The sequence below is a fragment of the Hyperoodon ampullatus genome, assembly GCF_949752795.1.
Source record: "Hyperoodon ampullatus genome assembly, chromosome: X".
Lineage (NCBI taxonomy): Eukaryota > Metazoa > Chordata > Mammalia > Artiodactyla > Ziphiidae > Hyperoodon > Hyperoodon ampullatus.
This window is the reverse complement of record NC_136913.1, coordinates 33,742,237-33,758,972: the sequence shown is the minus strand read 5'-3', so window position 1 is coordinate 33,758,972 and position 16,736 is coordinate 33,742,237. Positions and strand designations below refer to the sequence as shown.

Here is a 16,736-nt window from a genome sequence, read left to right as displayed (position 1 = left end):
TTTTCTCTATTCATTAAAACAGTAACAACACATTTTTCTGCCAATGGTGCTGCTTAATTAGTGTCTGATTCAGAAGTCTAGTAGACACTTTGGCATCAGTAGTTGTGTCTCAAAACAAGACTACAAGTCCCTTGTGCCTGTGCTACTGAAAACAGACAGTGGCAATAGGCATCTTTTCAGAAATAACTTGAAAGTTACCTTAACCAAAAAGTTCCTAGTGGCATATATGTGGGAAATTTTATGGAGAAGTGTTGCTTACTGGATAAATTTTCAGAATTGTATTTACCTTAACTTTTAATAAAATGATCACTTTAACATTATTTTACATTAATGGCCCATTTCATATCATTTTTTTTCAATTCAAAATAAATTTTATCTTCTATTTAATTTTCTTCATTTTAGACTTTAACATTTTGACAACATCTTATCCCTTAATCAAAGGTTTCAAAATCTCTATCGCAAATCACCTAAAGTCTTTGAATTGGTTATTACAGAAAATAGTATGTGACTATACAAATCACTTTACAGTCATTATTTATCTCTTCCACAATCCCTTAATATGGAAGAGAAATAATTTCCTATTTTCACTGGTGATAACAATATTTTTGGTTATACTTCACATTTAAAATTTCTTTATTGACCAAAAGGAAATTAAAACAAGACAGAGCAGTTGAAATATGTTGACTTTTACAAGATAATGTTGCTATTCTTTATCTGTGATCATTGGGTGAAACCTTTTCTCCCAAAGTCATTTAATGACTTTTGTGACATCAAACATTCTTGACTACTGCCTTTGTAGAACTCACCTGTATTGCTAATGTTGCTTTGTATTTCCTGCTGTACATTTTGGGTTTAAAACCCACAACGATTAGAGTTCCTTCAGTGTCAAAAGGAAGAAGTTCTCCAACCTGAGGTTTTATGAAAAACTCAGGATCAATGCCAGGTAGGAAGTATGCCGTGAATGGCTCGAGATTTCTGGAACAAAAACATAATATCAACCTTTAAAATTGTATCATTACCCTGTTCCCTTTATGAGAACTTGATGGGTAGGGCTTGGTTTATATCCTGTTGCATAGGACTACAGTTAAACATTAATGCTGTTATGCCGCTGTGAGTCTGATACTTGTTACTTTATGGAATGCTTACAGAATAATAGTGAGGAGGCATTTTTAAAATTATCGAAAAGTGTCATTCTTTGTAGGGTGACAAAAATGGAATCTTAAAGATATTTTTAATCACATTTTATTTTTATAGTGTACAAAGAATACAATGCTGTCCCTATAATAACTGAATAACTGAATAACAAATGAAAATTCAATTATTTTAAAATAAATTAATATCTAAAATGCCTGACCACAGCAGCTATCATAAAGCCTTTGTTTTTACTACTATTCCAATGTGATATTTGCTCACTCTCCTTCAGTTTTCCACTTGCTAAGTAAGACATAAGTACTTTACAGGTTCATTAAAGATTCTTGGGCCTGAAGATGAGCTGCTATGATCTGAAGTGAACTGAGTGACATTTAAGATTCAAGTGACCATCTTGAAGTCAAGGTAGATTACATTTGAGATGAAGACTGTGAAAGAATTTGAGGAACTTCTTGGTAGAAGAAAGCAGGAGAGAGGCACAGTACATGGGAGGTTGTGAGGAATTTAAAATCCAAACTGACAGGGGAGATACAGGCAGAAGGTAAAGAACAGTTTCCTAGAAAAGATCCAACAGTGAAACATAGAAGAGCAGATAGGAGATTCAGGTTGGGACTCACTGATCCTTTCAGTAAATGTGTATTGAGTCTCATAGCAGGTGGTCTGAGAAAGTGGACTAAGGACACAGATGGCTTAGACCGGAATCTTAGCTCTATCTGGGAGCATGACTTCAAGCAACTTGCTTAGTCTTTCTGAACCTCAGTTTTCATTCTGTTAAATTAATAATACCCATAAAGATTATTATCTTTCCTGGCACATGGAAAGTACCTGACAAGGACTAATTAATATTAATATAGTCATTATGATTGTTATTGTTTTAAAACATTTTATTACCAGTGCTAGGCAATGATGCATGATCCAATAAATAAGAGATGTATAAAACAGAATATCCAGAGGGGTGATGTCAGGAAGATGGCAGAATAGGAAGCCCCAGATCAGTTCCATGGAGACACTGATTCAAAAATATGCAGGCCAATTTCCATTGTGAGAAATTCTGAAACCAGTTAAGAGGCTTCTGCCCTGCAAGTGAGTGCAAAATCAGCTGCTCTGAAGCTATTAGGAAAATATGTGGGTCCTGTCACCACAAGCTCTCCCTCCTGAGCACAGTACCACAGGATTAGGAGGAAATTCTCAGGTCTCACTTCTCCCAGGTGAAGAAAAGAGAAGAGTGGACCAGACATCCAACATCTGGATATTGGAGGTGTGGGGCTGCTGGGGGACTGGCTTCTGTCTTGCCTATCTTGAAGTATTGATGAGACCTGACACACTCTAGAAGCATGGTAGTTTCTGAGAACAAAAAAGAGCTGGGCAGGGTACTGGTTCTACAGAGGTCTCATGGTATGGCAGACAGAAACTGATATAGCTCAGAAGACTCTCCATAAGTGCAGAAAAAGAAGAGTGGAACATGCATCCAAATTTCTGGCTTTTCAGTGGGCTGCTTAAGGTTCTGGTTTCTGTCTTGCTTGTCTTATGGAACTGAGAGAACATGACAAACTCTAGATGCCTAGAGGCTGCTGAAAAAAAGATCTGGGCAGTGTGCCATTTCAGAGTACTCACACTACAGAAGACAGACACCAGAGGGCGCAAGAGATTACAAACTCATGAGAAAATAGAAGCTGGCAAGCTCCTCTAATTAGTAATCTTCATACACAAGATCAGAAAGACATATTCACAGAAAAGACCTGAGAGGCCCCCAGAGTCTCTAGTTGCACTGCTTGGTGAAGATCTTTCCCTGTATAAAGCCAGTCTGTAAAGAATGGGAGAGGTAGCTATTTTTTCAAATGTGTAGATACCAACACAAAGTTAAAAAGAATATGAAGAAACAGAAAAAAATTACCCTGTTAAAGAAACAAAATAAGTCTCCAGAAACGCACCATAAAGAAATGGAGTTATAGGACTTACTTGACAAATTATTCAAAATAACTGTCATGAAGATGTTCAACAATATCAGGAAAACAATGCATGAACAAAATGAGAATTTCAACAAAGAGATAGAAAATATAAAAAAAGACCAAACAAATTTTGGAGCTGAGGAATGTAGCTGAAAAATTCACTGAAATAAAAAATTCACTAGAGGTTCAACAGATTTGATCAAGCAAAAGTAATCAGAGAATTTGAAGAAAAGTCATGTGAAATTATCCAGTCAGAGGAGCAAAAAGAAAAAATAAATAAAATAGAGTGAAGAAAATCTAAGGGACTTACACAACAATATCAAGAGGACCAATATACGCATTATGAGTCTCATAAGGAAAAGAGAAAAATAGAGGCAGAAAGCTTATTTAAAGAAATAATGGCCAAAAACTTCCCAAATCTGGGGAAGGAAATGGACATCAGATTCATCAAGTCCAAAAGGCTCTAAATAGGATGAAAGCAAATAACTCCACAATGAGACGCATAATCAAAATGTCAACAAAGCCAAAAAGAGAATTTGGAAATAGCAAGAGAAAAGTAACTTATCACATACAAGGGAATCCTTGTAAGGCTCTCAGCAGATTTCTCAGCAGAAACCTTGTAAGACTGAAATGAGAGGGATGATATATTTAAAGTGATAAAAAACAAACTGCTAAGCAAAAATACTATAACCAGCAAAACCATCCTTCAAAAATGAAGTGGATACTTTCCCTGACAAAGAAAAGCTGAGGGAGCTAATCACCATTAGACCTGCCTTACAACGCATGCTAAAGGGAGTCCTTCAAGTTGAAATGAAAAGATGCCAAACAGCCACACAAAAGCATTCGAAAGTATAAAGGTAAAGGTAAATATATAGAAAATATAGATATATAGAAAAATACACAAAACTCAATAGTGTAACAGTGGTACATAAATCACTTTTAATTGTGGCATAAAAGTTAAAAAACAAAAGTATAAAAATACTCTAATTATAAAATATATGAATGGATACACAATATAAAATATGTAATTTGTACATCACTAACAAAGTGTACAGATTTTGTATGCAACTGAAGTCAAGTTATCAGCTTAAAATGGATTGTTAAACTTATGAGATGTTTTATGTAAGCCCTATGGTAACCACAAAGAAAACACCTATAGAAGATACCCAAAAGAAAAAGAAAGGAATCAAAGCATGTTACTAGAAAAAAAAATCAATACAACATAAAGGAAGACAGCAAGAGAAGAAAAGATGGACAAAAGAGCCATAAGACATACAGAAAACAACAAAATGACAATACTAAGTCCTTCCCTATCAATAATTACTTTAAATGTAAATCAAACTCCCCACTCAAAAGAGACAGTAGCTGATAGGATAAAAAACAAGATCCAAGTATATGCTGTCTATAAGAGACTAACTTTGGGTTTAAAAGTACACATAAGCTGAAAGTCTTAAAGGGAAGAAAGACGGCAAATGGTAAACAAAAGAGCATGGATGGCCTTACTTATATTAGGCAAAGTAGACTTAAAAAAAAACTGTCAGAGAAGACAAAGAAGGACCTTATATCAGATCAACTTGCCAGAATGATATAACAATTATACATATTATAGCTATACATATGCCCAACAACAGAGTATCTAAATATATGTACCAAAGATTAACAGAAATGAAAGGAGAAATAGAAAGCAATAGAATAATAATAGGAGACTTCAAAATCCCATTTCCAATAATGAATAGAAAACCAAGAAAGAAGATCAATAAGAAAAAGGAAGACAGGAACAACACTATAGACAAATGGTTCTAACAAATATACGCAGAGCATTCCACTCAACAGCAACAGCATTTACATTCCTCTCAGGGGCACATGGAACATTCTCAAGGACAGACTGCATGTCAGGTCACAAATCAAGTCTAAACAAATTTGAGAAGACTGAAATCCTACCAGTTGTCTTCTCCCACCACAGTGGAATGAAACTAGATATCAATAGCAGAAGGAAAATTGGAAATACACAAATATGTGGAAATTAAAAAATCAAATTTTAATTTAAAAAAAACCAATGAAATCTTGAACTACCAATGAACCAAAGAAGAAGTCAAAAAGATGTTAGAAAATATCCTGAGACAAACGAAAATGAAAACACAACATTGCTTGTGGGATGCAGCAAAAGTAGTACTAAGAGGGAAGTTTATAGTGATAAATGCCTACATTTAAAAAAAAAAAAAAGAAGAAAGAACTCAAATAAACAACCAAACTCTATACCTCAAGAAACTAGAAAAAGAAGAAAAACTCAACCCAAAGTTAGCAGAAAGAAGGAAATAATAAAGAGTAGAGCAGAAATAAATCAAAGAGACACTAGAAAAAAATCAACTAAGAGTGAAACTAAGAGTTTGTTTCTTGAAAAGAACAAAATTAACAAAATTATGTAGACTAATTAAGAAAAAAAGAGAAGACAAATATATAAAATCATAAATGAAAAAGGACACATTACAATTGATGCCCCAGAAATAAAAATGATCATAAGAGACTGCTGTGAACAATTATATATCAAAAAATTGTATAACCTAGAAGAAATGAATAAATTCCCCCAAAATGTAATCTACCAAGACAGAATCATGAATAAACAGAAAATCTGAACAGATCTATAAATATTAAGCACATTGAATCAGTAATCAAAATCCTCCCAACAAAGAAAAGCCCAGGAACAGATGGTGAATTCTACCAAATATTTAAAGAAGAATTAACATTAATCCATCTTAAACTCTTCCAAAATATTGAAAAGGAGGGAATACTTCCAAATACTTCCAAGTATAATTTATCCTTATGCCAAAGCCAGAAAAAGACACTACAAAAAAAGAAAACTACAGCCAATATCCTTGATGAATATAGATGCAAAAAATCCTCAATAAATGCTATCAAATTAAATTCAATGGCACATTAATAGGATCATACACCATGTCCAAATAGAATTTAACCATAGGATGCAAGGAAGGTTCCACATAAGAAAATCAATTAATATGATAAACCACTTTAACAGAATGAAGGATAAAAAACACATGATCATCTCAAGACATGCAGAAAAAAATTTGACAAAATTCAACACCCTTTTATGATTAAAAAAACCCCTCAACAATCCAGGAATAGAAGAAAATTAGTTCAACATAATAGAGGCCACATATGCAAAGTCCACAGCTAATATCATCCTCAATGTTGAAAAACCAAAAGCTTTTCCTCTGAGATCATTATCTCTGTTAGCAGATGACATGATTTTATTTGTAGAATGATTCCAGGAAAAACTGTTATAACTAATAAATGAATTCAGTAAAGTTGCAGGATACAAAATCAACATACAAAAATCAGTTGCATTACTATATACTAACAATGAACTATTTGAAAAAAGAAATGAAAAAAAAATCCTATTTAAAATGGCATGAAAAAGAATACAGTTGACCCTTGAACAACACAAGTTTGAACTGCATAGGTCCACTTATACATGGATTTTTAAAAATACATATACTATAGTACTACACGATCTGTGATTGGTTCAATCTGTCGGTGTGGAGTCACATATAGGGAAGGCTGACTGTTGACTGCTAGTAGGTCAGCACCCCTAACTCCCATATTGTTCAAGGGTCAACTGTACTTAGACATCGATTTAACCAAGAATGTTAAGATCTGTACATTGAAAACTAACAGATAATGATGAAAGAAATTAGAGAAGACAAAAATGGAAAGATATCTCCATATTCATGGACAGGAAGAATCAATATTGTTAAAACGTCCATACTATCCAAAGCAATCTACAGATTCAATGCAATCCCCACCAAAACCTCAATGGCATTTTTTGAAGAAATAATAAAAAAATTGTAAAATGCATATGCAGTCTTAAAGGATTCTGAATGGCCACAACAATCTTGAGAAATAAAAACAAACCTAGAGGCCTCATACTTAGTAACTTCAAAATTTATTACAAATCTGCAGTAATCAATATGGAATGATACAGGAATAAAGACAGACATACAGACCAATGGAACAGAACAGAGAGCCTGGGGATAAATGCACACATATAGAGTCAACTAATCTTCGACAAAGTTGCTGAAAATACACAATGGGGAAAGGATAGTCTCTTTAATAAATGGTGCTAGAAAAGTGGAATAACCATATACAAAAAAGTAAAATTGGACCCCTATCTTATACCACTAACAAAAATCAACTCAAAATGGATTAAAGATATAAACATAAGACCTAAACCTTGTATAAATCAAAAGTAAAAATTTCAGAAGAAAGCAAGGGAAAAGATCCTTCACCTTAGTCTTAGAAATGACTTTTTGTATATAACATCAAAAGCACTGGCAACAAAAGCAAAAATAAACAAGTAGGACTATATCACACTAAAATTTTTCTGTACAGCAAAGGAAAAAAAATCACCCAATGAAAAGGCAACCTCTGGACTGGGAGAAAATATTTGCATACCATATATCTGATAGGGGGGTAATATCTAAAATACATAAGGAACTCATATAACTCAATAGCAAGAAAACCCACAAATAACCCTATTAAAAACTGGGCACAGGACCTCAATAGATATTTTTCTAAAGAAGACAGACAAATGGCCAACAAGTATATAAAAAGGTGCTCAACATCACTGATCATCAGGGAAATGCAAATTGAAACCACAGTGGGACATCACCTCACACCTATTCAAAAAGTCAAAAAATAAGTGCTGGCAAGAATGTGGAAAAAAAGGAAACTACTGAACACTGTTGGCGGGATTTAAAATTGGTACAGCCATTGTGGAAAACTGTATGAAGTTTCCTCAAAAAGCTAAAACTGAATTACCATACGATCCAACAATCCTACTTCTGGATTGTATATCTAAAGGAAATGAAATCAGTGTCTCAAAGATATATCTGCATTCCCATGTTACTGTAGCATTAGTCACAAAAGCTAAGATATGGAAATAATCTAAGTGACTGTCTACAGTTGAATGGATAAAGAAAAATCTGGTATATACAGAGAATGGAATATTATTTAGCCATAAAAAGAAGGAAGTCTTGGGACATTAATTGATATTTATAGAATATTCCAGCCAAAAACAACAGAATACACATTTTTCTCAAGTACTCATGGAATACTCTCCAGGACAGATAATATCTTGGGTCACAAATCAAGCCTTGGTAAATTTAAGAAAATTGAAACTGTATCAAGTATCTTTTCTGACCACAACGCTATGAGATTAGATTTCAATTACAGGAAAAGATCTGTAAAAAATACAAACACATGGAGGCTAAACAATACACTACTTAATAACGAAGTGATCACTGAGGAAATCAAAAAATACCTACAAACAAATGACAACAGAGACACGATGACCCAAAACCAGTGGGATTCAGCAAAAGCAGTTCTAAGAGGCAAGTTTATAGCAAAATAATCCTACCTTAAGAAACAGGAAACATCTCGAATAAACAACCTAACCTTGCACCTAAAGCAATTAGAGAAAGAAGAACCAAAAAAACCCAAAGTTAGCAGAAGGAAAGAAATCATAAAGGTCAGATCAGAAATAAATGAAAAAGAAATTAAGGAAACGATAGCAAAGATCAATAAAACTAAAAGCTAGTTCTTTGAGAAGATAAACAAAATTGATAAACCATTAGCCAGACTCATCAAGAAAAAAAGGGAGAAGATGAAAAAGGAGAAGTAACAACTGACACTGCAGAAATACAAAAGATCATGAGAGATTACTACAAGCAACTCTATGCCAATAAAATGGACAACCTGGAAGAAATGGACAAATTCATAGAAATGCACAACCCGCCAAGACTCAATCAGGAAGAAATAGAAAATATGAACAGACCAATCACAAGCACTGAAATTGAAACTGGGATTAAAAATCTTCCAACAAACAAAAGCCCAGGACCAGATGGCTTCACAGGCGAATTCTATCAAACATTTAGAAAAGAGCTAACACCTACCCTTCTCAAACTCTTACAAAATATAGCAGAGGGAGGAACACTCCCAAACTCATTCTACGAGGCCACCATCACCCTGATACCAAAACCAGACAAAGATGTCACAAAGAAAGAAAACTACAGACCAATATCACTGATGAACATAGATGCAAAAATCCTCAACAAAATACTAGCAAACAGAATCCAACAGCACATTAAAAGGATCATACACCATGATCAAGTGGGGTTTATTCCAGGAATGCAAGGATTCTTCAATATACGCACATCAATCAACGTGACACACCATATTAACAAACTGAAGGAGAAAAACCATATGATCATCTCAATAGATGCAGAGAAAGCTTTCGACAAAATTCAACACCCATTTATGATAAAAACCCTCCAGAGAGTAGGCATAGAGGGAACTTTCCTGAACATAATAAAGGCCATATATGACAAACCCACAGCCAACATCGTCCTGTGGTGAAAAACTGAAACCATTTCCACTAAGATCAGGAACAAGACAAGGTTGCCCACTCTCACCACTCTTATTCAACATAGTTTTGGAAGTTTTAGTCACAGCAATCAGAGAAGAAAAGGAAATAAAAGGAATCCAAATCGGAAAAGAAGAAGTAAAGCTGTCACTGTTTGCAGATGACATGATACTATACAAAGAGATTCCTAAAGATGCTACCAGAAAACTACTAGAGCTAATCAATGAATTTGGTAAAGTAGCGGGATACAAAATTAATGCACAGAAATCTCTGGCATTCCTATACACTAATGATGAAAAATCTGAAAGCGAAATCAAGAAAACACACCCAGTTACCACTGAAACAAAAAGAATAAAATATCTAGGAATAAAACTACCTAAGGAGACAAAACACCTGTATGCAGAAAATTATAAGACACTGATGAAAGAAATTAAAGATGATACAAATAGATGGAGAGATATACCATGTTCTTGGATTGGAAGAATCAACATTGTGAAAATGACTCTACTACCCAAAGCAATCTACAGATTCAATGCAATCCCTATCAAACTACCACTGGCATTTTTCAGAGAACTAGAACAAAAAATTTCACAATTTGTATGGAAACACAAAAGACCCCGAAGAGCCAAAGAAATCTTGAGAAAGAAAAATGGAGCTGAAGGAATCAGGCTCCCTGACTCTAGACTATACTACAAAGCTACAGTAATCAAGACAGGATGGTACTGGCACAAAAACAGAAATATATATCAATGGAACAGGATAGAAAGCCCAGAGATAAACCCACGCATATATGGTCACCTTATCTTTCATAAAGGAGGCAGGAATGTACAGTGGAGAAAGGACAGCCTCTTCAATAAGTGGTGCTGGGAAAACTGGACAGCTACGTGTAAAAGTATGAGATTAGAACACTCCCTAACACCATATACAAAAATAAACTCAAAATGGATTAAAGACCTAAATGTAAGGCCAGAAACTATCAAAGTCTTAGAGGAAAACATAGGCAGAACACTCTGTGACATAAATCACAGCAAGATCCTTTTTGACCCACCTCCTAGAGAAATGGAAATAAAAACAAAAATAAACAAATGGGACCTAATGAAACTTCAAAGCTTTTGCACAGCAAAGGAAACCATAAACAAGACCAAAAGACAACCCTCAGAATGGGAGAAAATATTTGCAAATGAAGCAACTGACAAAGGATTCATCTCCAAAATTTATAAGCAGCTCATGCAGCTCAATATCAAAAACACAAACAACCCAATCCAAAAATGGGCAGAAGACCTAAACAGACATTGCTCCACAGAAGATATACAGACTGCCAACAAACACATGAAAGAATGCTCAACATCATTAATCATAAGAGAAATGCAAATCAAAACTACAATGAGGGCTTCCCTGGTGGCGCAGTGGTTGAGAGTCCGCCTGCCGAGGCAGGGGACACGGGTTTGTGCCCCGGTCTGGGAAGATCCCACGTGCCGCGGAGTGGCTGGGCCCGTGAGCCATGGCTGCTGGGCCTGCGCGTCCGGAGCCTGTGCTCCGCAACGGGAGAGGCCACAGCAGTGAGAAGCCCACGTAATGCAAAAAAAAAAAAAAAAAACTACAATGAGACATCATCTCACACCAGTCAGAATGGCCATCATCAAAAAATCTACAAACAATAAATGCTGGAGAGGGTGTGGAGAAAAAGGAACACTCTTGCACTGCTGGTGGGAATGTGAATTGGTACAGCCACTATGGAGAACAGTATGGAGGTTCCTTAAAAAACTACAAATAGAACTACCATATGACCCAGCAATCCCACTACTGGGCATATACCCCTAGAAAACCATAATTCAAAAAGGGTCATGTACCAAAATGTTCATCGCAGCTGTATTTACAATAGCCAGGACATGAAAGCAACGTAAGTGTCCATCCTCAGATGAATGGATAAAGAATATGTGGCACATATATATAATGGAATATTACTCAGCCATAAAAATAAAGGAAATTGAGTTATTTGTGGTGAGGTGGATGGACCTAGAGTCTGTCAACAGAGTGAAGTAAGTCAGAAAGAGAAAGACAAATACCGTATGCTAACACATATATATGGAATCTAAGAAAAAAAAATGTCATGAAGAACCTAGGGGTAAGAAGGGAATAAAGACACAGACCTACTAGAGAATGGACTTGAGGATATGGGGAGGGGGAAGGGTAAGCTGTGACAAAGCGAGAGAGTGGCATGGACATATATACACTACCAAACGTAAAATAGATAGCTAGTGGGAAGCAGCTGCATAGGACAGGGAGATCAGCTAGGTGGTTTGTGACCACCTAGAGGGGTGGGATAGGGAGGGTGGGAGGGAGGGAGATGCAAGAGGAAAGAGATATGGGAACATATTTATATGTATAACTGATTCACTTTGTTATAAAGCAGAAACTAACACACCATTGTAAAGCAATTATACTCCAGCAAAGATGTTAAAATAAAGAACAAAATGAAAACATATGTCCACACAAAAACTTTTACAAAAGTGTTCATAGCAGCATGATTCACATTATCCAAAAAATAAAAAATAAAACAATCCAAATGTCCAACAACTGGCAACTGGATAAACAAAATGTGGTAGAGCCATACAATGGAATACTAACCAGCAATAAAAAGAGTAGTGATACATACTATAACAAGGATGAATCTTGAAAACATCATGCTAAGAAGCTAGATGCAAAAGACTAGATATTATATAATTCTATTTACATGAAATGTACAGAAAAAAAAATGGCAGGTTGGAGGTTGTCTGGGGCTGGGAATGTGGATTGATTGCAAACAGGTATAAGGGAGTTTTCTGGGTAACAGAAGTGTTCTAAAACTGGATTGTGGTGATGATTGCACAGCTCTGTAAATTTACTAAAAATTATTGAATTGTATACTTAAAATGGATATATTTTATGGTATGTAAATTATACTTCGATAAAGTGTTTTAAAAATCTCTGTAAAGATATGCAAGAACAAGTAACATTGAGTAGCTCTGGAAAGGAAAGATGGGTGCCTGGGGAACGAGAGAGGGAAGACACTTTATCAAATACTCTTTTATATATTTTTAACTTTGTACCATGTATTATCAGTTTAAGAAATGAGAATAAGTGAAACAAAAACTTATAAAAAAAATAAAGAAATCTCTTGCATTCCCATACACTAATGATGAACAATCTGAAAGAGAAATTAAGGAAACACTCCCATTTACCACTGCAGCAGAAAGAATGAAATACCAAGGAACAAACCTACCTAAGGAGACAAAAGACCTGTATGCAGAAAACTATAAGACACTGATGAAAGAAATTAAAGATGGTACAAACAGATGGAGAGATATACCACGTTCTTGGATTGGAAGAATCAACATTGTGGAAATGACTATACTACAGATTCAATGCAATCCCTATCAAACTACCAATGGAATTTTTCACAGAACTAGAACAAAAAATTTCACAATTTGCATGGAAACACAAAAGACCCTAAAGAGCCAAAGAAATCTTGAGAAAGAAAAATGGAGCGGGAGGAATCAGGCTCCCTGACTTCGGACTATACTACAAAGCTACAGTAATCAAGACAATATTGTAGTGGCACCAAACCAGAAATATAGATCAATGGAACAGGATAGAAAGCCCAGAGATAAACTCACGCACATATGGCCACCTTATTTTTGATAAAGGAGGCAAGAATATACAACGGAGAAAAGACAGCCTCTTCGATAAGTGGTCCTAGGAAAAGCTGGACAGCTACATGTAAAAGGATGAAATTAGAACACTCCCTAACACCATACACAAAAATAAACTCAAAATGGATTGAAGATCTAAATGTAAGGCCAGACAGTATCAAACTCTTAAGAGGAAAACATAGGCAGAACACTCAATGACATAAATCACAGCAAGATCCTTTTTGACCCACCTCCTAGAGAAATGGAAATAAAAACAAATATAAACAGATGGGATCTAATGAAACTTAAAAGCTTTTGCACAGCAAAGGAAACCATAAACAAGACCAAAAGACAACCCTTAGAATGGGAGAAATTATTTGCCATTGAAGCAACTGACAAAGGATTAATCTCCAAACTTTACAAGCAGCTCATGCAGCGCAATATTAGAAACACAAACAACCCAATCCAAAAATGGGCAGAAGACCTAAATAGACATTTCTCCACAGAAGATATACAGACTGCCAACAAACACATGAAAGAATGCTCAACATCATTAATCATTAGAGAAATGCAAATCAAAACTACAATGAGGGCCTCCCTGGTGGCGCAGTGGTTGAGAGTCCGCCTGCCGATGCAGGGGATACGGGTTCATGCCCCGGTCTGGGAGGATCCCATATGCCGCGGAGCGGCTGGGCCCGTGAGCCATGGCCGCTGAGCCTGCGCATCCGGAGCCTGTGCTCCGCAACGGGAGAGACCACAACAGTGAGAGGCCCGCGTACCGCAAAAAAAAAAAAAAAAAAAAAAAAAAAAAAAACTACAATGAGATATCATCTCACACTGGTCAGAATGGCCATCATCAAAAAATCTACAAACAATAAATGCTGGAGAGGGTGTGGAGAAAAGGGAAGCCTCTTTCACTGTTGATGGGAATGTAAACTGATACAGCCACTATGGAGAACAGTATGGAGCCTCCTTAGAAAACTAAAACTAGAACTACCATATGACCCAGCAATCCCACTACTGGGCATATACCCTGAGAAAACCATAATTCAAAAAGAGTCATGTACCAAAATGTTCATCGCAGCTGTATTTGCAATAGCCAGGACATGGAAACAACCTAAGTGTCCATCGCCAGATGAGTGGATAAAGATGTGGCACATATATACAATGGAATATTACTCAGCCATAAAAAGAAATGAAATGGAGTTATTTGTAATGAGGTGGATGGAGCCAGAGTCTGTTCTATAGAGTGAAGTAAGTCAGAAGGAGAAAAACAAATACTGTATGCTAACACATATATATGGAATCTAAAAAAAAAAAAAATGGTTCTGAAGAACCTAGCAGCTGCACAGGAATAAAGATGCAGACGTAGAGAATGGACTTGAGGACACAGGGAGGGGGAAGGGTAAGCTGTGACAAAGTGAGAGAGTGGCATGGACATATATACACTACCAAATATAAAATAGATACCTAGTGGGAAGCAGCCACATAGCACAGGGAGATCAGCTCGGTGCTTTGTGACCACCTAGAAGGTTGGGATAGGGAGGGTGGGAGGGAGACACAAGAGGGAGGAGATATGGGGATATATGTATATATATAGCTGATTCACTTTGTTATGAAGCAGAAACTAACACACTGCTGTAAAGCAATTATACCCCAATAAAGATGTTAAAAAAAAAAGAAATTAAAAAAAAAGAAATAATCTATTCACCTCAACAGCATCAAAGAAGTAATTCAACTGAAATATAGAAATATGTAAAGAAAATATCACATTATTTATTTTAAAAGAGTAATAATATTGTTTAAAGAAAATAGGGGTAAAAGCAGGTTTACCGGGCCTCCCTGGTGGCGCAGTGGTTGAGAGTCCGCCTGCCAATGCAGGGGATACGGGTTCGTGCCCCGGTCCGGGAGGATCCCATATGCCGCGGAGCGGCTGGGCCCGTGAGCCATGGCCGCTGAGCCTGCGCATCCGGAGCCTGTGCTCCGCAAACGGGAGAGGCCACAACAGTGAGAGGCCCGCGTACCGCAAAAAAAAAAAAAAAAAAAAAAAAGCAGGTTTACCTCAATGGTTTCTTTGTTGCAAATATCTGACTGAAGACCAATGTTACCCTTTCAGCCTTGATATTATAAGATTTTTTAATGTAATATAAAGCCATACAGGATTCCAAATTAGCCTTCGCAACTTCAGATTCAAATTGAATTTCGTATTCAAATTCACGTTTTACAAGTATATCTAGGAAAATTAAAATTAAAATGCATTTTAATTCGATTAAATATGTATAGGTTGAAAATCAATTATGTCAGCATTAATCATGCACAAGTATTTAGAGGGAAGAAGATGGTATATGTTATTTAGCTTTGTGTTCATAATACCTAGTGCATTACCAGATATATAATAGTACTCAGTATGCTTTTGTTAAAAGGTAAATAAATGAATGAACATAAAAAAAATACATGCACCCATCATCCTTAAATCCCACCATCTTAAATCCTTAAAATTCAGACTTATAAAACAAGAAATAGCCAAGTGGAAACTAAAAATCAGTATTTACTATAAAATAAAAATAATGACCTGCTCTCTATAAAAAATATATTAAAAGCCTATAGACTTGTAATTAATAAAGAACGATTTGAATTAAGTTCAAACAATATTAAAACTGCATCGCAGTCTATTAGGGCAGGATTTTCAAACACTGGTATATTTTATTTTTTATTTTTTGGCTGCATTGCATGGCTTGCGGGATCTTAATTCCCGGACCAGGGATTGAACCTGTGCCCTCAGCAGTGAAAATGCAGAGTCCTAACTACTGGACCACCAGGGAATTCCCTGGTGAAGTTTAATACAAGAGAGAGTTCTTCATTAGTCTTGGGTTATTATAGACAATATGGTTAACTGTATTTTCTTAAGCAGTAGCTTACCAGAGGAAAGTTATTTATAGCAGGGTTTTGTTAGGTACATGTGAAAAATATCTTAAATTCAAGACTGGCATGTAGAAGAGAAGCACAGTCATTTATTATATTTATGCTCCATGCCCATGTAAGGAACCCAACTTGCAAATCAAGAAGTTTGTTGCATATAGATCATGGAAGAGAGCTCCAGAGAACCATGACTTGACCTGGTCCACAGCTGAGCTAATTTCTAAAATCTGTCTCTAGTGTGTAAAGGTAAATGGTAAATGATCCTTGGATTCACAGAACTGACGGCCACCTCTAAGCAATCCTAACAGAAACCAGATCACCTTTCAGAAGTAGCTGATTGTAATTTCTGCCACAGAACTCTGAAAAATAGCTTGGCTGTAACAAGCCTGAGTCACATTTAATGATTACTCAGCAAACCTTATTAATGGAAAATAACTGACTGACCCACACCCTTACAAGATCTTTTTTTTTTTCCACGTGTAAAAATAAATCTCTGACCTCCTGAATTGCTAGTTCTTATCCTGTTGACAAAATCAGCAATTGCTGTTCCTATCAATAACCATTCTTTGTTGTAGCAAAATCAACATGTCTACTTTAATGTGTCTATTT

The 16,736-nt window shown here is 35.8% G+C and overlaps 1 protein-coding gene across 1 annotated transcript in view; it reads right to left on the bottom strand.

Annotated features, from left to right (window-relative positions):
- Positions 1–770: 770 nt before the first annotated feature.
- CFAP47 (cilia and flagella associated protein 47) overlaps positions 771–16,736 on the bottom strand; it is a gene marked incomplete at both ends in the record, with an annotated part of 271,498 nt that continues 255,532 nt past the window's right edge. The window contains 2 exon segments of the mRNA XM_079727989.1: positions 771–975; positions 15,270–15,441. Coding sequence (XP_079584115.1) covers positions 771–975; positions 15,270–15,441 — 377 coding nt within the window.